At 41.6% G+C, this 26,851-nt stretch overlaps 1 protein-coding gene across 3 annotated transcripts in view; it reads left to right on the plus strand.

Moving 5' to 3' along the window:
• LIMA1 (LIM domain and actin binding 1) overlaps positions 1 to 26,851 on the plus strand; it is a 122,169-nt gene that overhangs the window by 54,794 nt on the left and 40,524 nt on the right. For 2 of the 3 annotated variants that reach the window (XM_089654391.1, XM_089654390.1), the window contains exons 3-4: positions 9,484 to 9,529; positions 17,369 to 17,767. In XM_089654391.1, coding sequence (XP_089510517.1) covers positions 9,484 to 9,529; positions 17,369 to 17,767 — 445 coding nt within the window. The remainder of the gene's footprint in view (positions 1 to 9,483; positions 9,530 to 17,368; positions 17,768 to 26,851) is intronic. The other variant, XM_089654392.1, reaches the window with a different exon arrangement.

Raw genomic sequence — 26,851 nt, forward strand, 5'->3', positions numbered from 1 at the left:
ATCCTCTATAGAAATGAAGGGGGTTCAAACTTCTGTGGGAACGCTAGTGACAGCCTACCTGACTTTTTTTTTTTGCACACATTTGTTAAAATGCATGTTGTGATAGACGTGCCATTCATTGTTAATGGCACCCAAAACATGGCAAACAGATGAGTGTTTTTCAGTACACAACACTCAAAGCTACATGAGCTACTTTGGCACATTGTTGCGCTAAGGGCAGCCCATTGAAAATAATGGATGGCCCTATGTGCGTGTGATGAAAAACCGCATACACAAACCTGCAGAAGTAAAAAGAATAAATATAAATCAGTGTGTGTATATATGTGTATATATGTATATATATATATATATATATATATATATATATATATATATATATATATATATATATATATATATATATGTGTATATATGTGTATATATGTGTATATATATATATATATATATATATATATATATGTGTGTAGATATGTATATATATATATATATATATGTATACAGTATATATATGTATGTATATATAAAATCCTCAAAAATCCCTTAAAGTCATATCAATATCCTTCCCCTGAAGTACTAATAAATCATATATTCATTGACTTAAACCCAAAACCCACAATTATAGTGAAAAAATCAAGACCCAAAGAGATTACCCAAAAATAAAAAATATCAAATATATATAAAAGAACAAAAATACAATAAAGTCCCAATATGCAAAGTGTCCAAATAATGTGTCCAAACAAAGATCAATTTCTTGATAGGAAGACGCTTCCTACTCCACTGAAGATGCAAATCAATCACAGGTGCTCTTCAAATACCTCAAACAAAATCTCAACATAGTATATTACCTTTTAAATCCCAGAACTAAAGTGCCACATGTGTATCATGCAAAAAAAAAAACACTCCAGTGTCACAGCACTCATGTGAAAAAAAAAAAAAAAATAAAACATTTTTTAAATATCACTGCAAACTATATATAAAGTGCATAATTACCCTAAAACAAACAAATTCCAGCTTGTAATCAACCACATATGTACAGAGTGTCCTTAGAATGGTATCCTCTTGTTCCTCAGGACCTCACAGACAGACCAGGAATCAGTATGTGAATTATAATCATATATAAAATTTATTGTAGCCACTTACATATAAAAACGATAAGATCAGCAAGACAGCATCAAACTCCTCATGCCTAGTATACGATTCCCTTTCCGTGTGTAGAGGGTCTCCCGATCACCAGGTAATTCCCCCTTGCTACTCCTATCCAGCACTATCCCTTTGTAGCTCTGGGGGACACCTGAAGTGCACCGTTACTCTCTAGACCTCCAACACACAGGGATTCCAGAATCCAAAATGGCTGCCGCAGCAGGTTGACAAAGTCCAGAAGAGACGAAACGCTTCCAGGGCACGTGACGTTCCTGGAAGTGCTGCGGCAGCCATTTTGGATTCTGGAATCCCTGTGTGTTGGAGGTCTGGAGAGTAACGGTGCACTTCAGGTGTCCCCCAGAGCTACAAAGTGATAGTGCTGGATAGGAGTAGCAAGGGGGAATTACCTGGGATCGTATACTGGGCATGAGGAGTTTGATGCTGTCTTGCTGATCTTATCGTTTTTATATGTAAGTGGCTACAATAAATTTTATATATGATTATAATTCACATACTGATTCCTGGTCTGTTTGTGAGGTCCTGAGGAACAAGAGGATACCAATCTAAGGACACTCTGTACATATGTGGTTGATTACAAGCTGGAATTTGTTTGTTTTAGGGTAATTATGCACTTTATATATAGTTTGCAGTGATATTTAAAAATTTTTTTTTTTTTTCACATGAGTGCTGTGACACTGGAGTGTTTTTTTTTTTTTTTTTTTGTATGATACACGTGTGGCACTTTAGTTCTGGGATTTAAAAGGTAATATACTATGTTGAGATTTTGTTTTTTGAGGTATTTGAAGAGCACCTGTGATTGATTTGCATCTTCAGTGGAGTAGGAAGCGTCTTCCTATCAAGAAATTGATCTTTGTTTGGACACATTTGAAACCTGCAGAAGTGCGGTATGATTTTTAAAACGTCTGGCTGTAAATGCAGCCTTAATGGGGCGCAGATATTACCCCCAACTGGTATAGGTGGTCTGGCCACTACCTGGATTGCTCCTGTTTTTGCAGGTTTAGCCAACACGATGGATGGCCTAATGCTGATTTGGGCGGTTTACAAGATAAGTTTGCTTCATGATTTTTAACCTTTTGTCTCCCAAGGAATGGTTAGAAAACTGCCTGATATATAAGGGGTTAAAACAAGTCACCACAGCTGTAAGTTTAGTGTTTTCTCTTAAGCCGGTGTTTGGCTTTCATTCAAAAGTAATCTGGGTGGCTGCAGGGCCACCCGGTCACTTACAGTATTGAGAAGGTGTTGCCTTCCCAAATGTGATACCAGTTGCAGTGGGTCTAGGGTGCCTCTGTTCTTCCAGGGAGCCCACATGGTAAAATGCCCGAATAGGTTTTGGAGGTGATCAAGGAACATCCTTCCCTGATCTCCTCAGCACTTAATGAACCCAGAAGCAGCGTTCTCCAGCTACAGTAGCTGCTAATCGATTAGCTTGATTAGCTTCATTTGAGGGCAAGCGAGATAATGGCATTGAATGCACCCCTCATGTCTTCATAAAGAGGATCTGCCACCTGACCATGCCATCACATTGGAGGGAGGCTTATTGGCAATAAAGTTAAATGAGGAAAGTTTAAACTGAATTTGTAATTAATATTTAAAAGCATCCCTTTCTCCTGTGTGTGTGCGTGTGTGTACATGCACAAAAGCAAAAAAGCACGTATGGTGCGTGCATATATGTAAAATGGCAGTTGCAAGACATTTGAGGTATCCCTGTGAACATCAGAATGAGAGCAAAAATTCTAGGGTCCCAATTCATGCTAAAATCTAAACTGATAACCTGTGAAGGCTTTTAAAGCTTCACCAATGGACAATTTTGGGGCATGTAGATTTTTGCCACTTTCAGGGGCACATGCAATTAAGGTTCAACATGTTTGGTATCAATTTACTCAACACAACACCATATTTTAAAGTTTACTAAAAAGCGTAGAAATGCCTAGAATCGTGTATATGGGTTTGATTTGAATCACAATAGAAATCATGATTTAACTCAGTAGTGAAAAGGCTCTATTTAAATCCTTTTTAAAGGGCAATGGACATATCTGTCCTGCAGTGGCTCCACCACTGCCTAGCTGTTGACTCAGACAGCCCCATTCACTTTAATGGGACTGCTGGTGATGCGGCAGTGACACAAGGTGAGGGACGTGGCGGCAGCAGTTGAGTGGATGCCCACTAACAGGCGCTGCCATGATGGATCTAAAATGACAGGTGCTCTTCAAATGTAAGGAATCCAACTCATTCTTGCTGGTATTTAAAATATTCGCAAACCAAATGAAGGTTTCCGTTTTAGAATAAGCTGTCAGGTTAGTAAAACGGATATCAGAAAAGATTTTAGTTTAACAGGTTAATCACGCATAGCCTGAAAACTACTCAAATTTGATTTTTTTCATGATTACTGCGAAATTGTGTGAAGGCATCAATGCAGTGCATGTTATCTCAGCTTGGATTCATTGAATGAGTTTACCAAAATGTAAATATTGCACAATATACAGCCTCATGCTACATAACTAAGCTCCATTTCATGCTGAATAAACTAATGTATCTTAAATAGAAAACTCTGTAGATAGATTTTTTTTTTTTTACTCAAAGCATTTTTATTAAACAAAAATTGCTAAAAATAAAAAAATTAGATTTAAACATCCAATTTTTTTTTTTTTTTTAATCCACCCTGATAAACCATATAAGGTCTATCTGTATAAAGAACAGGGTCCAGGCTAGACGGGTATAAAAACAGGCAGTGACAATTTGCACTTTGCCCATCTTTCTATGCATTGACATGCTGTAGGTTACTACTGTAGTTTAATTTTGAATGTAGTAGATGGGGAATGCGTGTTGGTTGGCAAATCACTCCGTAATGTTAGTGGGAAGCCTGATAGCCCAATCTGTGCAAATGATGCACCCAACTGCCTGTGACTAAAGGGTGGGGTATGGTTGACATAACCATCCAATCCAAAAAGAAATTGCAATACTATGTATGACCACGAAGTGGCACTGTTTGAATTCATATTTGGACAACATAACTTTTTGTATACTGTATGTTTAAAGCATACTTCACCTTTTCCGTCAACGCTTCATGTTCTATATTTGAGGTGTAACCTGAAACATTGGTCGCATTAACCAAAAACCCCTTTACTTACAGACTACCGCATGAGTTTGTCATGAGCCTCTTATCTGGTCTATTAACTCATAATCGAGGCATGGCCATCAGAATATATTGGCAGCTTGGGCAGAATTGGTACCTGTTTTCATGTTGGCGTGGTGTGCGTCCTGGTGTGACTTCAGAGTCATTAATTGCTGGCGAATATCTGCATGGGGTGGGGGGCAGTCATATAGCACATTTTAGTGACCAAGCTGGAGTAATGGGGGTACCACTGTAGGCCATAGTTGGGGTATGGGAAGTGTGTGGTTTTTTTTTTTTCGGGGGGAGAGGGTTGCGGGGTATTTTCTGGCAATGCCCAGCTCAGAAATCCCATTGGCCAATTTTCTGGCTTTAGAATTTATAATACTGGTTTTTCATGTGTCACATTTGCACAGAATGGAAGTCCATACACATCCCAACCACGGCACCACCTGCCTGGAGTTTGCATGATCTCCCTGTGCCTACGTGGGTTTCTTCTGGGTACTCCGGTTTCCTCCCACACTTCAAAGACATGCTGGTAGGTGAATTGGCTCCCCATGAGGGTTAGGGACTAATGTGAATGTACAATATGTGTAAAGCGCTGCGTAAATTGACGGCGCTATAGAAGTACCTGAAATAAATGAATAATTTCACTAGGCGACTTGCTATGCAGATTTTTTTTTTTCTTCAAATTTAAATGTACCTCTTGTGAACTTTATGTGTGGAATTTCCAAGCCTGATCTGTCTTTTGATTGCAAATTATATACCTCTGACTCTTCAGAAAGATAAATGTTAATTTCCAACAAGTTAAATGCATGTTAGTCTTTCTAAAGCCTCGTACACACAATCAGAAAATCTTATGAAAAATACCTCTTTTGAAGTGATCGTACAATAATCTGATTGTTGGTATGCAGATTTCGGGAGGCGATCATGACAGTTCAGCCAAAATTATCCAAAGGGATAAACACAATACCAGTGATCAGTATCGTTTTGTCAAAATACATTACCTCACTTTCCGAAATTATATTCTGTTGTACAAAAATTGGTTAGTTGAGTAACTTTTTTATGGAGACTGACATGCTAATAAACAATCATACATCCAATCTTCTCATGTACGAGGCTTTAGAAAAGAGGTGATGATGTTAGAACAGTTGGCAGGAGTGTGAAGCACTATGCAAGCCCTGATCAATTTGACAGCATGAGATTAGGTATAGACATAACACTGGACATGGCATGGTGTTGTGCACATAACGCATGGCATGCAGTGCTTCTGTTTGAGTGTGGTGTGTGTGCCAGTGCACGCATGCTGCGAAGTGAGTTGGCCACATGGTAATGGTTACTGCTTTGTCCTTGTGGTGTTGCGCTTGCGTTGACTTGAATTAATGCAGATCAACACAACTTAAAAGATCAATTTCAAGTTTTATAAGAGTGCACATATTTTTTCAGTTTTATGGGTGCATTGACAAACTCCGTATACTTCTCTGCCTTTACCTCCCATACAGGCAGACAGTTACTGGAGGGCAGGAAGATCAATGAACTACAAGAGCGCTCACCAGCATGCTCAAAGTTCATTGAGAACTTTAAGATGTCAACTGCAATGGCCAACAGTTGCGGTTCGTTCACAGAACTGGGAATGACGCTGCTGTGTGGACAGAGTTCTACTGCGCTTTTTAAGTTGTGACTCTGAAAAGTTCCCCTACCCGCTGTCGCACGGTAGGTGTTCTTTGGTAACATGTTACACCCTAAATAGGGAAGTAATATTTTGCCGAATGTGAACATATCCTTTAATGCAAATAACTGTGAACAAGCGCTAAGAGTTGAACATTGACCCAACAAAACTGCATTTGTGGTCATTGTAATGGGTGTTGGGACAAGACAAACTTTCTGGGAGAAACTACTTGTTTTATGCTCACATTGACTTGTATAAAGGGGAGATGGTAGATCAGGCTTTGAAATTGGGAGAACAAGCTTTTGGGTTACTTGCACATAATTTAGGACCGATTGGAATGGAGTCTATGCAGCAGAGTAGTGCTTGTGAAGTACATTGCCCAGCTGGTATGGAAGATGGGTAAACAAAACCGGATCGCTGCAGGCCTGCCAACTGCTGGAATCAAATATCTGATCCATTGTCTTTTAATTACCCCATGATGAAGGCTAGATGGGGGTTTCTGGAAGAACTTGCTTGCTGAAGCACACCTTCAGTTTAAAATATAAATGAGGCAAAACATTTTATGTATAGATGGGGGGGAAAAGGGTTTTTTTTTTCCTCTGTTCTCAACTGCTCAAGAGCTGGGGGGAGGAGAAACAGCAGGACACTGATTCCCCCCTCCCCCCCCCCCCCCCCCCGTGAAAGGCTGTGCAAGGTGGTGGGTCAGGACAAATCTGATCATTGGAGGAGAGCAGGCGGAGTTCCCAGCATAACTAGAGAACTGACCACGGTGTGTTCTTAGTGTGGTCAGTTTTAATAGGAAAGCAGACGGACTGGTAGGAACACCAGGGATTTCTATCCCTGAAGAAGCAATACAAAGATAACTTGATACTTTCATACAGGTACATGGTACAACAGGCACATATCAGTAATATGAAATGTTGGGTTCACATTTATTTATTTCGGGTACTTGTACAGCGCCATCAATTTACGCAACGCTTTTACAAATATATTGTACGTTCACATCAGTCCTTCACCCTCAAGGGGCGTACAATCTAAGGTTCCTAACTTACATTCATACATACACATACTAGGGCCCATTTAGACAGGAACCAATTAACTTTCCAGCATGTCTTTGGAGTGTGGGAGGAAACTGGAGTATGTGGAGGAAACCCACGCAGGCACAGGGAGAACATGCAAACTCCAGGCAGGTGGTGCCGTGGTTGGGATTTGAACCAATGACCCTAGTACTGCCAGGCGGAAGTGCTAACCATTTAGCCACTGTGCTGCCCTGGGTTTACATGTTTAACAATGGTTAGTAAAGCGAGACTCGATTGTAACTGTAGTATACCAATAGATGTAACATGTGAGTGGTGTGTACATATAGACCAATAATTGCATTATTGTAGTGGTAAGGGTACAATCAAGTTTGGAGAGCATTCTTTTGTTTTTGGGACTTTGCCAGGTGTTTTGTAGTGGAATGGCTGGCTAAAAATCGAATCCTATCCATTTTAAAACCGTCTGGCGTCCCTCTTTTTAAATAGGAACAGAAATGGCTTGCATTGGAATCTATAAGGACTGTTAGAGTTTGGTGGCATTTGTGGGTTCTGACTGAAGAGCTGATAATTCGTTTATGGTAAATAGTGTTTTCTTAAAACATGAAGCTATCTTCTATTTTGTTTGAGATTTCTTAAAGGGATGTAGCTAAGCCTTGCAGTCTGACTATGTTAATACATTTGAATAGTTTTACCTCTTCTTTGCCAGCTTGCTTATTGACCAAAAATCAGAATGGTGACGTCTTTCTAGTGTTAACTCCTCTTATAGGCTACATAGTTCAGGCCAACAGAGGCTGTTGACTGTTTTCAGTAGTATTGTTTATTGGATATTTTAGTGTAAATGTTATCTTCAGATGAAAAGTAAGTGGGTATCTCACAGGATACAATTAAATACTGGAGCAGCTAAAGCCTTCTGTTGCAATGACTGATAATGAGCGCTTTTGGTGTAAAGCCAGAATCCGATGTGATTGTGATTGGTAGAACCAAACAGAATGGTACCAATAGTAACTGTTGTAGTAAATGTTGTCCAAGATTGTTTTTATTAACTTTTAAGTGAATAAAATCCTTAACCGAAGTTCTGTATCCAATGTGGATCAAAGACCGTTGTATAGCCCAGGGCTCGCATTCGGTGAGTGGAAATAACACGGGGGTGAGATTGTTGGCTACTCCTTGCACATTACTGACCACTCCTGCAACTTTTATCACTCCCTTTTCTTTTACCTATCAACTGTACTGAGGTTCTCCCGCCTCCCCAGTACTTGTGTCCTGTGGCTCATCTAGCTGTCTGTATCCAATGGCCAATCCGGCATCAGATGCTGCTATGGTGATGGGCGCATGCGCACCCCCTCACACAACCTCCTCTCTGCTCCCGGGACCGGAAGACAGACTTACCGGGATCCCAGAGAATGGGGATGGACTGGAGGTACAGGCAGCCAGGGACCGCTCTCTCACATCATAGATTCGCTGGAAGGAGTAGATCACCTCCTGTCCTCCCCAAGAGCAAGACCAGACCCTGCTAGCTGCTGGCTATCATGCACATCCTGCTGGCATGGAAGGTATCATACTGAGCATCACACACAGCAGATGGGTACTGGGACAAGGAGGCACCGGAGGAACTGCAGACGGACAAGCTAGGGGTCTCACACCCCCCTCTTTGACTCCCCTCCCTCTCTCTCACCTCCTCTGACTCCCCTCCCTCTCTCTCACCTCCTCTGACTCCCCTCCCTCTCTCTCACCTCCTCTGACTCCCCTCCCTCTCTCTCACCTCCTCTGACTCCCCTCCCTCTCTCTCACCTCCTCTGACTCCCCTCCCTCTCTCTCACCTCCTCTGACTCCCCTCCCTCTCTCTCACCTCCTCTGACTCCCCTCCCTCTCTCTCACCTCCTCTGACTCCCCTCCCTCTCTCTCACCTCCTCTGACTCCCCTCCCTCTCTCTCACCTCCTCTGACTCCCCTCCCTCTCTCTCACCTCCTCTGACTCCCCTCCCTCTCTCTCACCTCCTCTGACTCCCCTCCCTCTCTCTCACCTCCTCTGACTCCCCTCCCTCTCTCTCACCTCCTCTGACTCCCCTCCCTCTCTCTCACCTCCTCTGACTCCCCTCCCTCTCTCTCACCTCCTCTGACTCCCCTCCCTCTCTCTCACCTCCTCTGACTCCCCTCCCTCTCTCACCCCCCCCTTTCGCTTAAAGCTTATGAAATGACATTTTTCTTTAGAATGAAGTTTATTCTAAAGAAATTTAATTTCATAGTCTACCATAGAGGGTTTTTGGTATTGCAGTTTTATTTTCCTGATTGACTAACTGCATTGATTTTGTGAATGGTCAGCATTAGGTACAAGAATTGTAGTAGGTCTGGCTTTTAGTAACTGGAAAGATACTGCATGTGAGAAGACTTCTTGTGGCTAGATGTGGTCATCCTGATACTTTTGTTGTGTTCTAATGCCATTATTCTATAGAGGTCAAAACTTGAATTTTGCCTTTTAATTTTTTTTCCTTTTCATGTTCCTTTCAGATATCAGAAAGCTGCAGAGGAATCCTGTATAGAAAAGAAAAGAAATGTAAGTAGTCATTTCTCCATCTCTAGAAATGTATGCTTTTCCTCATGCCATCTCCTATGTATGGATGTTAGTAAGCTGTCTTGTATTTAACATAGCCACATGATATCCTCATGACATGTAAAAAATCAGAAACTATCATCCATTCTGTGACTTTACCCCCTCTTCTGACCCTCATGTAAATATGCCCTTATCTGAACTTTGGCTAGTCACACACCTACGTCAAATGTCTGAGCTGGTATAAAAAGAAACTCCCATAATACAATAGGATCTTCTCCATGTACACTATACTGCCATTTAAGCTGGCCATACATGGAAAGAAATGCTTTCCAAAAAACATTCAATAAGCTTGATCGTTCAACTTTTGAAATGTTAGTGTCTTCTTTCTCGAAATGCAAAGTTTTTTTGCCAAAAAACAAACCATCATATTAGAATTTTGTTGCGTAATGATTTTCTAAACAGTAGTGGAATTGATCATAAACCGTTAAAAAAAAAAAAACAAAAACAAAAAAAACTTACAGTGCATGTTAGAATGTTACCCTGGAAGGGTTTACAAAGGTCAAAAATCTTTACATTTCCGCCAGTCGTGTGATCGATCGACAAAAAGGTTTGCCATTAACTCATTAACTGATGTCTAAGTGGGGAAAACATTTTGATACAATGATGGCAGTACCGCATGCGCATTCGACAGGTATTTATCAAAAACAGACATTTTTTTAAATCATTTTCTATCCATGTATGGGCCAGCTTTACCTTTGCAGGGGTGGGTGTGGGCAAAGGAATAGTGCTCCTCTAAAGCTACTCATAGATCAAAATGTGGCTGGTTCAGCAGGGACTGGCTGGGTTTCAATATATCTATGGCTGTTCCCTGTTGAACCTGAGTTTTGGTCAATGCATTGCCACCCTAAAGCCAACCATACAACAGTCAACTTGCTGACAAACCGCATGTCATATATTAGTTATTTTTTTGATAATAGCTATTATAGCTGCTTGCAGAAGAAAACCATTATTATACAGGATTTGAAAATTGGAACATGATGCATTTTTTTCTGCACAGAACTATACTGGAACACCTCAAAATGCATAAAAAATGCACTGGAACGGAGTGTGGTGTGAACTGTAAGCAAAAACACATCCAGAGTGCGTTTTTTGTGGTGTGGACTGGCCTTAAAACAATTTAGGTGACTAAAGTATGACTCTAAAATGTCATTTTAGTCAAGACTGACTAAAACTAAATTTTAACGTCAAAATGTATCCAAATTCTATTTCACAATGGCCAAATCTGTCTGTAGCTCATGTTCAAACCTTAAGCGCTGGTTCACACCATAGAAATGCAGTCTGGATGCATTTCTGTATGCGCATTTTTGACGTATACCAGTTAATTTTTCCCCTCAACTTTAAAAAGGATGTGCATTCTGGCGTTTTTGGTACGTTTAGGTACGTTGTGGTGTTTACTGCATTCCAGTACAGTTCAGTGCAGAAAAGAAGCAGCATGTTTGATTTTTTTTATACTGGAACGCACTGGAATTGCCTGCACTGGTGTGAACTATGCCATTGGAAACCATGTAACCTATCAATGTGTTTGATACGGAAAATAAAAACGCACTGGACTGCCGTGTGGTATGAACTGCCCTTATACCATAAATGTTACATTTTTACTCCAGGAGTGTAAAATGCGTTTACCGATTCTAGAGAAATACTTAAATAATGCATTACAATTTAACTAAACCCATTGGATTTTAGTTGACTAAAGTACGACTAAAATTAAAGCCATTCAGAGGACTAAATACATCTAAGCCCTGGTTCACACTGAATATGGCTTTGAAATCAGATTTCAAAGCCAATGGCCAGTGCAATTTTCATGTGCAGCTTGCAGACATTTGTGCGACTTGAAATCGACAAAAATGGTGCAGGAGGGTTTTTTTCAAAATCTGCAAGTCTGAGTCGCACATATTTGAACTGTTCCATTGGCACAAATGGGATTCAATTTTTGAGCTGTCAAATCGTATTGGTGTGAACAAGGGCTAAAAATTAAAATGGCAATTTAGTCAAGACAATGACTAAAACAAAATCGAAATTTGATGTCAAAATGAACACTGGCGGATTGGAGGTTAGTGGGGTGTTAACTGAGTGAAGTCGGTTTACTCCCGGCCGCCCATAGAGCAGAGCAAGGTCTGTCCATGTCCATTCTGCAGAATCTGGACACAAATGTGTCATCCACTCGCTCTGCACCAATTAGCAAGGGATCTGTGAGCAGATCTCCCTGCTGATTGGTGCAAAGTCCACACCATCTGAAAGGAACTTTACTGTTATAAAAAACCAAAACTTGAAGCTTGGTTTTATACGTGTAATTCTTTGTGCTTTCCCTACCAAACATGAATTTCTTGTTTTGTGAACTTGTTTATCTTTTTTGTTTTTAGAACACATTGCTGAGTAACTTTTTGTTCAGCTTCGCACTGAATAATTAGATCATTAGAGACTGAAGTGTGAACTTCAAATCCTGGGTATTTTCCACCCTGTAGGTTGGGGATTTCCATTGTGTGTGTCCCCAGACATGGTGGTTTCTTTTGGAATGAGACAGGCTGAAACTTGCAATGATAGCTGGAGGGGAGGCTATTGTGTATTCACTCATCAGGAGGGCTGTCTGAGCTATGATAGGATCACTCAGGCTGTCTAGCACTCATGCAGACCAGGCAGGGACATACATCACTTGATGGCCAGTGGGGGGTATGAGTAAGAGGACAGTGATGAGCTGTAATCCTGTAGAGACTGATTGCCTTCCAAGTGAGATTCTTATCTGACAAGATAGGACTTCCAAAACCTAATGAGATTTGCTTGAGGCAAGAATGCCAACCTTCTAGGATTAATTGAAAAGCAAAAAAGTGGTTACTACAAAATGATTTAAAAGCTGGGTGTACATTAATTCATTTTTTTTTAAACTTTCTTTGTTGTAAGAGCCTCTTTAACCCCACTAATGATTAGAAAAATTAACGTGGTTTTTTTTTTTTTTTTTTTTTTTTTTTTTTTTTTTTCAATTGAAGTGGCAAAAGTCAAGGGACAGGATAGAAATTCATGCAAGCAAGAAATAAAATTTCCAGCAGTGGTTTTCATAGTCTGTTCATTCCAAACTATATGAAATCTCGAGCGACCTTCAAATGTACTGACAACTTTCATAAAATACTTCTCGTGTATACCAAGCTTACAGGTCAATTTCCAGGGGTTTTGGATATGGTGGGTAAATACAGCCCTTGTTTTTTATGAGAAGTGTCCATTTGGGGAGCATGCTTGCAGCATTAGTTTTAGGGCTAAATAGTGTAATCTGCTTCAGTGACAGTGATTGACGATGGTCTGGATATAACTTTTTATTTATGTAAACTGCATGTATAAGCCCCCATGTGTATGCCTTTGGAGTTGCCATGGAGAGGCCAATGTCTTTTTAAAATGTTGAGAGATGCCGTTAAACCAAAACTTCAAGAAAAAAAATGGCAAAATAAATCGCCCATTAAAATGTTCTTGAAACCAGCTTTTGTAGTTTTCTTCAGTTTAAAGATTTTCCTTGTAGTACATATGCTGCTAGCTGTCCTCAGTCTGACCAGCCTCATTCAACCCACCTCCTCTAGACCCAGGTCATTCTGGACCCACCACTGCTTGTGACTGAACAGTGACATGAGAAGCAGTTTAGGGTCGATTATTTGTCATTCTGCTTTCTCGTCCTATCAGAGTGCTTGTCTGCACATGATTGGATTGGTTCCTTGCATTACTTCTCACACTTGGAAGAGGTCAGATGCAGGTACTTGCATTGCTAGTACTTGCATTTAATGCTGTATCATGAATATAGAGCCGCTTTAACGTGTCTTATATGTGCATGGAGTCAAGTATTAATATCCCTGTAGTAAAAACTAGCACTAGACTTCCATACTTGTAATTTTTTTTTCCATGTAGAGATCACGTTATTTCATAGGTGGTTATCACTCGTGTGTTAAGGTCCCCACCACCTGATATCTCACAATGTTGGCTTAGATTAGTCATAAGGCTTGTAAATGGCCCACAAGTGGGTATTCTAAGAACAAAATTGGCATGTGCATCTGTTTTGGAATTTGCCAGTAACTGCTCTATGCTTGAAGGAAAACCTTGTGACTGCTGGCCAGCACTAGCTGTGGAATTCTATGGGTTTTCTAAAAGATGGTGTAGGTGTCTACCATACAACCACTTTACCAGCATGATCTTTGTTTGGGTAAAGTATGTGGGTTTTTGGTCCAGTGGATGTGGTGAAACTGCTGTGGTGAAAATGATCCACTTGCATGCATAAAGCAGAATTAAACTTTCTGATCCCGTACAGCAGTAGTCTCCAAACTGTAGCTCGGGGGGGCAGGATGTAGCTCTTTGCTTGTTTATCTGACCCTTGGGGCACTAGCCCTCCCACTGACGCCAGTGATGGGGCACTAGCCCTCCCACTGACGCCAGTGATGGGGCACCATTTTACTCTGGCCACGGCCCAGCCCCCTGAAGTCTGAAGGACAGTAAACTGGCCCCTTGTTTAGAAAGGTTGGAGACGCTTGCTTTACAACAAAGGAAGCTGACATATTGGCCTCTGTTTGATATACACTTGCCATGATGCTGAACTTGTGGTCAGTTTTCATACCCCTCATTTGGGTATATGGTTTTATCGTTTGGTTGCTAGAACAATCACCTGTAACAGTTCTCATTCACAGTATGCCTTGAATGTAACGGTTTTGGGAAACTGTTAAATTGATGGGTTTAGTTCCGCTTTAAATTTAAATAAGTCTTGCTTTTGTATGCATTCAAAGTTAATTGAAGAAAGGAATGTGTAACTTGGGTCAGTCAATGAAAGTGACTTGCTATATGGGAGAATTGATCCTGTAGGGCAGGGGTCTGCAACCTTTAAGACATAAAGAGCCACTTGGACCCGTTTCCGAGAGGGAAAAAAAGACTGGGAGCTGCAAAACCATTGCAACATTTAAAACAAATCCGACACTGCATATATTGCAAAAAGCGCTCTGGTCATGAAGGGGGTTTAAGGGCCCAGTAAGCAAAGGGTTAATCAGGACCACAGTGTATCGTCATAATCACAATCATAGCCTTAGGTCAGTGGTGGGCAACCTTTTTTTTTTTCAACTGAGCCAAATCTCGCCAAAACCACGATTGAAATTTATTTTGAGAGAAACATTTTTAAAACTGAAAATACATCCCCCCTATAGTAATTCATCCCCCATATTGTGTCAATTCACTTACCTTTGCTCCGCGCGTTCCTCTCGCTGTGTTCCCGCGCCGTTCTGGTCTTCAGGGCGGACTGTGAGAGGAGAGGAGTTCGTCACGCTGCCCCGCCTACATCCTGACAGCCAATGTTTGCCAGCGGGCGCCCGGCACACAGAAGAGCTGCATTAAAAGAGCCGCGGCTTGCCGACCCTATTGCCTGTCACCTGGTGGGCAGTGTGCTCCGGAGCCGCAGGAAAGGTGAAAGAGCCGCATGCGGCTCCGGAGCCGCGGGTTGCCGACACCCGCTGTAGGGGATTCCTCATTTGGAAGCTGTTCTGTGTTGTAGGCCACATACAAGTTCATACTGAGCATGCAGTGAGATTATTGCCTTCATTACTCCAGAACACATTTTAGCTCTTATGAGGTTTATCACAGGACAGTTTTAAGCATTGACTCCAGGAGGTCACATGTGAAACACCTTGCACATAAAGGATCTGATAAGGTCCGCCTGTCAGTTTTCCAGGCAGACCTGATCAGATACTCCATTCACCTCTATGGCCAGTAAGTGTAAACTGACCTGTGTATGGTTTTTACTCAACTACCTCCAATCCGGTTTGCTTAAAAAAAAAAAAAAAAAAAAAAACCCGAAAGGGATCCATCCCTCAGACTGGAGGGCAGTCTGGTGTAACCACGGTGGAGTCAATTTACTCCTGGCTACCTATAGAGCAGAGTGGACTGTCTGTCCAATCTGCATAAACTGATCTGTCAGCTCTGCTGTGATCAGCTAACCCACCGATCCAAAGTGTCCCGTGTGAAATGTTTTATGGCCTTCCAAATAGCAGGGATTGATCTGTCTGTGTCACACAGCTCTCTAATGATCTAGGCATGCATTGTTCCTCATTTATGTACATTTTACTGTGTGTTATATTTGGTGCAAAACTTAGACTATTCTATCACTGGGCTTTAGTATAGTGGTGTCTGTAGAAGAAAAACCTTTTTTTGGCAGATGCCTGACTAAACCTTGGTACACACGGGCCGAATGTTGGGCGGCATTGGCTGGTTCAGTAGAAACTGGCCGACATTCGGCCTGTGTGTATGGTGGCCGGCTTCTGTCAAAGGGACATGAACGAAAAAAGTCTGCCGGTCATTTCTCGATCAGCGCTCCCAAGCCAATGGCGCTGACTGGAGTGTTCTGGCAACAAGGCCGCCCCCGTCAGAACACAATAGCACAGCAGGGAAGATTGCGGTACTAACAACGGATGGCTAGTACAGCGACTCTTCCTGAGCTGTCGGTAATTTTCAGCCTGCTGGGTTGAATGAAAAATCTAGTAGTGTTGTCAACTTTCCCTCTTCAACCTGCAATTTATGTTGGATAATCTCTGCTTGTCCGCATCCATGAGTAGGTAATCATAGGAGTTGGCCTGCCCTGTGGTTATGCAGACACCAGTCTCCCGATCTCCAGAGTCTTTTAAATGGCTGCCTTTAGCCAGCTTACTTTGCAGAATCTGTTTTTGCCATGTCACAGTATGTAGCTACTTGCACTGTCCCTTTTTGAGCTCTTGGATATCTCTTGGCTCTGTCAGTGGGTTAACAAAGATGGCGCAGTTTTCTTCAGCATGTGATGAGGTGAGAGACTTAGGATCCCAATATAGCTGCTAATCACTTCTAATTCTATAAAGCCTGGCAGCCTGTCACAGCAGCTGCAGTTGTACTGTGGGTTCTTCCAGACACAGGGACCGCAGCAATGCAGAGACGGCAGGTACAATGTGTCCTATGGCGCTTTTGTTCTTATTCCTCATCTTATATTTTTCCCCCTCCATCTTTCATATTGCATATAATCTTTCTCTGCCATCCATTCCATTAAATGGTAAATCATTTCATGCTTCATTTGCATATTTTTGTAAATTGAAGTGGATTTAATTTTCTAATTTTTTTCTTTCTCTTCTGTGCATTAATTTTTTTAATAAACATTCTGCAGCATCTGCATTTTATTGTCTCCTATCATTTCCTTTTTTTAATCCATATTTTGAATCCATTTTTATTTCAAATCTAATCTTTCTTAAGGACATCCTGTTTCTTTGAGTCTGTCTAATATGCATGATTGTTAATGGAAAGCATCTGGGTTTTTATCTGGGAGCCATTTTTATTTGTGCTAATTTTTAAATTTTTTTTTTTCACTCATTTCAGACAGTCATTCCAAGGCTATTTTAGTTTTTGTACGAACTACTTAGATTTTTGCAATGATATGTTTAATTTTCTCATTGCGGGGACGTGTTCCAGACGAGTCAGCAGGAATGAACAAGAGATGACTTTTTTTTTCTTTGTGCTCCTCTTAGCTTCTTGTTAAATGAGTCATTTTCTCATCATTTTTTACTTGTTCTTCCCATCTGTTTGCCCATATATGGATATCCTCCTTTTTTTTTTTTTTCCCTTAAACTTCCTGCCCAGTCTTTCCTCCGCCTCTTAACCCCTCTGGGCTAAATGCTTTTTACATGTGGCAAAGACCATAATTTCCTTAGGAGCTGCCTGGATGTGGATCTGCCTTTTTTGTTCTGCAGGTTTATTTTTCTTTCCCATAGACAGGCACTTCCTAACTCACATGCATTCATTTTCTATTCCTTTTAGAACATAGAGGCACTTCCTCCCAGCTTTAACCGGGGCTCCCTGAGCGTGTTGAAGAAAAAGTGGGAGACTCCGGTTCCTGCCGCTCGGACAGAAGTAAAGCGCAGTGGCAGTTTTGTGCTGAGGCAAAGGGTCAGCAGTACTAAGGCGGAAACTGCCCCTGCTGAGCAGCCTGAAGGCAGCCCCACCAAGGTCCGCTCTCCTCTGAAGGAACAAAGTCGCTTCCAATACCCTAGTGCCACAGGACCACATTCTCAGCCCACCGGGGTGGAAAGCATGGAGCAAGACCTGGAGACTGCAAAGCTGGACACCCCGGAGCCTTCTCCAAAGATTGAAAAGTTCCATGTTCCATTGAACAGTCTGAAGATGATGTTTGAGAAAGGTGAAGCTGCCAATAATAAGGTAAGAGTTGGGGGTGGGGGCGAAGTCAACATCGTAGTCTAATTTTAGGCTATTGGATAAAATTCTGAAACATTTAACGTGTCGACTTTCATATAATGCTGTTTGTTTGGAAACAATAGCTGGTGGTTGTCATTCAAGCAGATTATAAAGCTGGCTGTGTGCCTTAAGCTCACCATACACATGGACTTGTCTCTTAGAAAATGAGGACCTGCCTAAGCTATACGATCAGTTTGTACCCAATCAGACAGGTCTTCGCACTGCATAGTTGCTAGTACAGACAGTTTTAAATGTCTGGCTAGTTTCCCAATTTGACTTCTCCTACATTGCAGTTGTAAAACATATTTTTTTTTTTTGGTTCTGGCTTGCAATTAGATTGTATGGTATGGGGGCACCTTAAACAGAAAAAGATCTGAGCCATTACTCTGTCCTCCTGCCCTAGCAGTCAGTCTGGCGCAGCAGGCAGTTCAGGGTCAGGTTCAGCGACTAGCCACTGGTGAACTGATAACTCAGCAGTTGGAGACACTACTGGAGTTTTTCATGAGTTAACACAGCTGTGTGCAGCAGTATCTGAAGCTGGGGGGTGGGGATGGAGAGTTCTGTAAGCATTTGCAGGATGATTCCTCACTATTCCTTGTACCCCTCATACTTGCATCTAAAAATTAAAACGTTCTCTTGGTCAGTGAACTACAAGTTGCTCAAAAGGAGCTGAACCATGACCACAGAAGATAGTGTTCCAGCTGTCCTGCCTGGGGCATTGGTAGTCACTGTGCCTTCTCCGTGACATCTCGCTTCCACCTGGCTACAAAATGGACATGTCAGCAGTTTGGGAATGAGTCAACATATGTATGAGCCTCTTGTGAGCAGGATGCAGCCTGTCTCTGAGCTCACTTTCTCTTCCTATTGTATGTTTGGCACCTCCTGTAATGGAACTCCTGAGTGGAAAAGGTCAGGTGAAACTCTATCCTTACACTGTAAATGGAGAAAAAAAGGGGGGGGGGGGGGTGTATGTTCAGACCATATTTGCAGAAAGTTGGAAAGTGTAGTAAACATTTTATTGAGGTATAATGTAACTTTGTTGTACAAACCCCCAAAACGTTGGGTAGCAGACAGTAAAATGGCATTCTGTAGGCCAGTGGGGAGCCTTTATAGCACTAAAATAAAAAAGGTGTCCATTGGCACTGGATGACTTAATTTCCTTCTGGCTGAATTGGGTGAGTTATATCTATGGTTCTGTCACACTACTGTACCTGGCTCATTGGGGAAATGATGGCAAGGGTTGGAAAACCTTGTGTGCTCCCCCCTTAAAGCCAGCACGGATTGCTGCTAGTTACAAAGGATTTCCAAATACATGCTGGTGCAGTAGATGGCATCCCATCAGGACCTGTTGGGTTTTTTTGTGCATCCAAAAACATTGACATATGCTCAGGATTACTTAAAAAGCTACTGGCTACAATTATTTTTTCCAGAGCATTACCAGGATTAAATTGGCTTTAAGGAAAGATTTGTTTTCTTTCCTGACCAGTTTTAGTTCACTTCTACTTCTTCTTCCTTCCATTGCAAGTACTAAATTGGCTGTGCAACACAAGCTTTGCAACCATTGTGTACAGACCGCTACAGGCAGGATAGAAGATCTGGCCTTTTCACTGGGCTTGCAGTCTAGAACTAGGAAATGCAACAGAGCCGAAGCAGAGGTGGGTCTCATAGTGTGTATGTGGGCCTTTAAGTGAGATGATAGGCAAAAATTAAAGTGGTATTGCTTGGTAATCATTACATGTGGTTTTTAGGTTTTTCCCCTCTGTTTTTACCTGATCTGACCAGTAACACACCTCCTGTATTGGCATGCCCCCACTCTGGATGAAGGTGCACAGGGCACCTTTGGACAGCAACAATGTCAGTCTGGGAGGAGTGAGTGTTAAATGTACTAGCAGATTTAGATACACTAACAATTTGAAGCCAAACTCCAGCTTACTCTTTAAAGGCAGTTAGAACAAACCTTTTTTTTTTTTTTTCCCCTTTATGGAATTACATAAAAATAATCATTGTAAGCACCCCTGCTAGGGTTTAACGCTTGTTTCATCCCTGTAATGGATATATTCTAATGGAAATCTTTTTCTGACGAAAGAAGTTAGTGGCAGGATCACCAGGTAAAAATAAAAGGAAGAAAAATCACATCTATGAAGTGATGAGCTGCAATGTTTGCTTTTGGGTTTAATACCACTTTTAGTTGTATGATGCGCTAGCCTAGTTTTTAAGTCTCCCCTGTAGATCCTGCCAATAGATCCACTTTCCACCCTGTAATAGGGTGACGCTGTTCTGTGAACATGGTGGTTTTGAAAGAGAACTAATTTGTTAGCCGAAGATTAAGCTTTAAGTGAAACTACTAAACCTTTTAGGTTCCTTTAAGCATCTGGGAAGGACTGCCATCCTTGTGGAAAGCAGTTTTCAGATGCATTTGGCAGGTGGTGAGGTGATATTACTTCCTCATTGCTTGTTTCAATGCTTGAAATGCCACACTACTACAACAGTGTGCCCTTCACACGTCTATGGGGTGGTTGCAGCGCAGACCCATTTTCTTGACAGGGATAGTTTAATATTTGCTTTGTAGTCAAGCACCAAAGCATGTGTACACCCTTGTCCACTGCCTATGCAGTGGGAGGGATGGCCAAAAATTCTGCTCAACCTCATGGTTATCATAGTACCCCTTCCCCAAACCACAAATGTAAATGAGCCCTTAAATAGCCACTGTTTTTTATTTATTTTTTTTTTCTTGTGTGGTTTTTTTTTTTTTTTGTTTTTGTTTTGGGTTTTTCTTTTGCTTTTGGGTTTTTGGGGGTGGGATGGGAGATTTAAACCATATGAAAAACTGAAAGCATCACTGTTGGTGTTAAAGCAGAACTGAAGTTCTGTGGAAAACAGCAGGCATGCTTTTGATGCAGAAGAGACTTGTTCTGTTTCTTCAATAAAATGCTCCCACCTGTGTGCTTGCTGTGTTATCTGCAACTATCAACTGAGCTGTGCATGCGAAGCCCAGCTTACAGTTCATGTATGACTAGCTCCTATGCATAAGTGTCATCACCTGCTGGCCAATAAAAAGGCCCAAAGACTGGCACTCAGAAGCTGGCGCCAGCTAGGGACCGTTGAACAGGTAAGTATTCACTCTTTAATTCTTTAAATGGCTTGACCCAACCCCTCTAACTGGAAAAGCTGTCCAGCCAAGGTCAGTTAAGTGAAGGGGGGGGGGGGGGCGTTGGAGGAGATGCACTTTAATAGAAATGGTGTCTGTGCTGAAAACCATTTGAGATGTACATAATGTGACCATAGTGTGTATAATGTGACCATAATGTATGTGATGTGATCATATGTTAACACTGAGATTGTGAATTAACCCTGCGAGCACTGCTAATATACACTTACATATTTCTAGCTAATGTTTGCATAAAAAGGATTGGTTCACAGAAGTATATTGCAAAACATGTTCAAGGTGGCCAACTGCTTCAATGATCCTTTTCTGGCCACTCCCTTCTGTGCAGAACAGCAAATTAACAAAAAATGGGTCTGAGCATGTAGACTCACACTATAACTCGAGTTGGTGTCTAAGGTCAAAGGTGGCAAATTAAATATCTTCAGCTCTGCATATGCTAGAAAAACGGTGGTGTTTAGGTCCACAATTGGGTTTGCATTTGCTACAGCTTGAAACTTGATGGGGCAAACATCGATGTTTCCTAAACTGACAAAACAAAGCTGAATAGAGAACCCAAACCAGATAACTTGCACTCGTGTCTCCTCTGGGCTTGGCTGTTTCAAAGCTATTTCTATTTTTTCTTTTAGGAACTCCAATGATTTGCTTGGTACTAATGGATTGGTGCAAGACCAATGTGGTGCCTATATTTTAAAAAGTAACTACAGACCTGTTTAACTTCTACTGTAGTCAGAAAGATGCTTTGCTACAAAACATTATTTTAAGGGATAGTTGGCATGGATTTGCGAAAGACCGAATTTGTCAAGCATATCTGCTTTCTTTTTATGAAGTTAAAAAATGGAGTGCCTGTGGATAAAGTATGCCTTGATAGAAAATGGTCTATAAATGATAAATTCTTTAAAACTTAATCAGAGTAGTGGTGATTCAGATTCTGAATGTTTTTTTTTTTCTTTCAGGAATCCTTATGTCTAGTATATTTTTAAACTGTTTCTGTGTTTGCAGATACAAGCCATGTAGTGGAATAAGTCTCTACATGTCTAACTTTCTCACAGATTTGAATGCAGTGTTTGAGCATTTATGTAGCAAATGAGGATTAACGTTGATAAATGTAAAGTAATGCATGTGGGGGCTAAAAACATGCATCATACATACTAGTGGCGTCACAGGAGCTTAGTGGTTAGCATGTCTGCCTTGCAGTAAATGGGCCATGGGTTTGATTCCCGACAATGGCGCCTCCTGCATGGAGTTTGCATGTTCTCCCTGTGCTTGCATGGGTTTCCTCCGGGTGCTCTGGTTTCCTCCCACACTCCAAAGACATGCTGGTAGGTTAATTGGATCCTGTCTAAATTGGCCCTAGTATGTGTATGAATGAGTTAGGGACCTTAGATTGTACACCCCTTGATGTGAATGTTCTATATATATATATATATATATATGTGTGTGTGTGTGTGTGTGTGTGTGTGTGTGTGTGTGTGTGTGTGTATATGTATGTGTGTATGTATGTGTGTAAATTGACAGCGCTATATAAGTACCTGAAATAGTGGGCATACAACTGAGGGAATCATATCTGGAAGGATCTGGATGTTTTGGTAGATCACTTGTGGAAAGGAATGCCAAGCTGCAATTTCTAAAGCAAGCAAAACAAGACCTCATCTGGAATATGCAGGTCAGTTGCGGACAGCAGTTAACAAAATTATGTTTGGGAACTGGAGCGTGTGCAGAGAATGGCTACCAAACCGACAAGGGGTATGAAGGGAGAAAGGGCAGAACTGAAAATCATCTTCTTTGAAGTGGTGATTAAGGAGGATAGGATCTCAATTTATGAACACATACTTCATCCATGTAGTCCACTTTATGAACCTTTCAGGTAATGGGGTAGATTATAACTGATATTACCTGAAGTTACTTCCAAAAGTTACAATAGCCAGATTGCCTTAGGGGGGGTCAGAAGTTTTTTGAGAAAATTGGACAATGCTTAAGGGCTTTGCCTTCTGAGTCAGCTGTGGGTATAAGGTTCTAGATAAGTGGGTTTTCAATCTATCTTTTTTTTTTTTTTTTTCCTTCTGACTTGTAACACTATCTTAGACATACTCACTGGCCACTTTAGGTACACATATTCAATTGCTTGGTAACACAAATTGCATGGCAGCAACTCACGGCATGTAGACGTGGTGAGGACTACTTGCTGAAGTTCAAACCAAGCATGAGAATGGGAAAGAGGGGATTTAGGTGACTTTGAATGTGGCGTGGTTGTTGGTGCCAAACAGGCTGGTCTGAGTTTTTCAATAACTGCTGATCTGCTGGGATTTAAATGCACAACCATCTAAGGTTTACAGAGAATGGTCTGAAAAAGATATCCAGTGAGTGGCAGTTGTATGGCCAAAAATGCCTTGCTGATGTCAGAGGAGAATGGGAAGACTGGTTGCTGCGACATTCAGATGGCAGTCAGAATTTGGTGTAAACATGAAAGCATGGATCCATTCTGCTGTTTTTATCAATGGTTCAGGCTGGTGGTGGTGTAATGGTGTGAATGATATTTTCTTGGCACTAGCGAGGTGTACCTAATGTGGCCAGCAAGTGTAATGCTAATGTGGGATGGTCAGACAGTTGGAGGAGAGCTGCGGACTCAGGTTTGGTCAGATGCTATGCAGTAGAAATGGGGAGATGTCTGTGACTAAATCCTAATCGGTCAAAAGAACACATCTGCTTTGGAAAAAGTCATGGAAAACAAAGTGCTTTTAAAAGTTGACCTTTTCTAGGAAAACTTGAGTCACTAACCTAGTAACTCAGAACATACTTGAAGGCCTCTGATTTTCCTAATCTGTGTTTTCTGGGTTATGGACTCAAAGTACTGAGAATCCGTATTACAGCCAGCAATGCCAACAAGCAGTTGGCGATGGCAGCACCTAAATGTCACTTATGTGCAGTTAGCATTGTGATGGTAAATGGACGGCATATCTTGGTGTGGGTTTTTTCTGTAATATATCGAAGTAGACCGGCTCATGCTGCTATACTGCGTTTTTTGACTAAACAGCCGTGGAAAGGTTATAGGTGAAGCGGGCATAACCCATTCCCAGCATGCAGTCTACTGATAAGCCAGCTTTTTTTCCTTCTGATAATGAGTCTGGGTGTGTCTGCCTTCCGCCTGACAGGAAATCTAATACAGTGACTTGTTGTGTGCGCAGCCCTTTGTCCAGGGCCCGTCTATTCACTACTTGTGGTTTAGGACTTCCTATGGCTGTGTTCTGTATCCCAGCTCTGGTTTCAGGGCCTAGAGCAGCTATATATATATGAGGTCATAGACTGTAAATCTTCCCCAGTCCCCTCCCCGTGCGTTTCACGGCAGCCATCTGAGCAGTGCTAGAGATGATTAACACATTGTGACCTGGGATACTGGGTCATTGTTCCTCCATTGCTCAATCCACAGCCATGCTGGGTGGAAAGACATGTAAATCTTTGTTTATGCTTTAAGCTGTTCAATGAGCCTGAAGCATGTCTGCTGTTTTCTGGTCAAAGCCTCCATTCACTTAAATATTTTTACATTTCTATAGCACCAGCATATTCTGCAGTTCTCTTCTAGACAGCATGAAACCTTTTACAACAGCCTACCTCAGCAGCATTTTATGTCCTACAGATAGTCATACACATTACAGCAAATTTCAACAAACAAAACGTCTAGGAAGGTTTGTTAGGCCTGGTTCACACCTATGCATTTTACATGCAGTACAGTCCATTTAACATGGTTTCCTAAGGGACGCATTCACTTTAAAGCATTTTTGTTTTTTTTAGCCTCTGTTTTCGGTTCATTAGACTTCAATGATCACGCAGCAGAAACGCTTGCAGACATCAAAGTCCATACTTTCCTATTGGGGGGGAAAAAAAATACGCAAAATGTATAAACAAGCTGGAAAAACACATTTCAAACATCCATAAGGCTAGATTCACACCTCTGCAAGTTGTAAACTAAAGGGGGGAAAAAAAACCTCCATGTCTAGTGTTGTGGTAATATAATCGAGTACATCAGAGCTGTGAGAACAGTGCTAACCACTGACACTGGGTGTGTTTGCCAAGGCTGGGCAAAGCTACAGGTTTTTACCTTCACCCTCCCCAGCAGCATATAGTTACCTTCCTTTCACTCTATAGCTATGTTCAACCTGCAGGAGCAATGGAAAGTCCCGTGTAAAGCTGGCTCTACATGAGTCTAATTCCGAAAGAGAATTTTCAATCAAATTTCACTCTATTTAGTGGGGATGTAGCAACGGCCGATTTTCGAGCAACCGTCGAATTTGCGCGATCTGGCATGTTGGAAATTTTTTTTAAAAAAACTAATGAATTTCTAATTAATGGGAGAGTTGTGTAAGAAATTTAATCGAAAGAAATTAGCATGAGCTGTGACCTGGAAAGCAAATTCTTGGCCAAGAAAATTCTTTTCTGCAGCAACAGGAGGTGAAATTAAAGGCATGGTTGGTCGAATTTCGAAATAAACGGTGGCACAATCAGATTACAAAATGCAGGAAAATTTCGATTTTTCTAAAGAAAATTAGTTCGTAATTCAACCCATGTATGGCCTGCATAAGTCATGAACATACTACACAGGTGACTGTAAAACTGGCTCAGATTTTTATGTACATTAATGAGCCCTTTTCCCCCCCAAAAGTTTACACGTTCTGTTGCATTTCAAGTCTTTTGAAGGATCTGTTGGGAGAATTGTTCATAATGCAGCAAGTGCGAGAGGCATTAAAGTCGAATTGTGAATTTTAACCTCTTCACGCCGGCCGAATGCAAATGTACGCCCTCCTGGCGTCTGGGCCTAGACGCCAAGCGGCCGCACATTTGCGTTCTATTAAAAATGTGCTGAGAGCGTGCGCCCTGTGTGCTCCCAGCACACATGTCGGTACTCATGGAAAGGTCCCAATCTCCTCTTTCGATTAGGACCTTTCCCAATCATGGGATGACGTGTCACATGACCCTAAACCCTGCCCTGCCTCCCGGCTTCTGAAACCCTTAAAGGGCCGGGAGGTGCCAGCACCAAGGGGTTCATTGCACAGGTATAAAAAGGATGCTACCGTGGTGGTACACGCAGTAGCAAGGGACAAGTGTGTCCTATTACTGATAGGCAGCACACATGTCGCAGACCAGTCCAAAGACCATTAATCAAGATGGCAACTGTTAGTGCGTGCATGGAACAGCATGTGGTGAATTCCTTGTTAAGGAAGGCATAAAACCCACATCTACAGAAGGCCTCGGTGGGAAAAATAATTGGGTTCTACTCCTTGGAATTTGTTATTATATAAACTCAGAACTCCTGGTTTGACTTGAACACCCATCATTACCTGGTGAAGCTTTGCCATCATTACCAGCTTTGCGTACGATATAATCTTGTATTGTATATGGCCCTGTAATTGCCAGTCAATTGGTAACTTGTAAAACTTCCTGTGCATGTCACTCCTACTCAAAGTTTGGGAGAAAACTACAGCCTTTAAATAAAACTGTTGCCATTAGGGCGGCTTCACACTGCCCCCACTGTGCTTTTTGCTAAAGCACAGCTAACGCATCTACTTTTGTGCAGGTTAGCAGCAGTTTCCCATAGACTTCTAATGAGGTCACAAAATAGAACTGTGCCAATTAGTAACTAGAGTTGTAGCACTTATAAGTACATCTACACTGACAGTTTTCTTGGTCCACTGCAAAGTCCTACAAATACCTGTTGATCCTTCCATTGCAGTCCACCTAATGCGGCTTCCTGTGATGTGGCAACGATGCTGCACTGCTTGAGTTGCCACTTGTGTTATCTGTACCTGCATGTACTACAGTGGGATGAAAAAATATTTGCAGGGTGTGGTTCTCAACATTGATATTGCTGACTCCACAAGCCTGCAGCTTGT

This window comes from Staurois parvus, unplaced genomic scaffold (assembly GCF_062004578.1).
Source record: "Staurois parvus isolate SC_StPar_1 unplaced genomic scaffold, SC_StPar_1.0 ptg000761l, whole genome shotgun sequence".
Lineage (NCBI taxonomy): Eukaryota > Metazoa > Chordata > Amphibia > Anura > Ranidae > Staurois > Staurois parvus.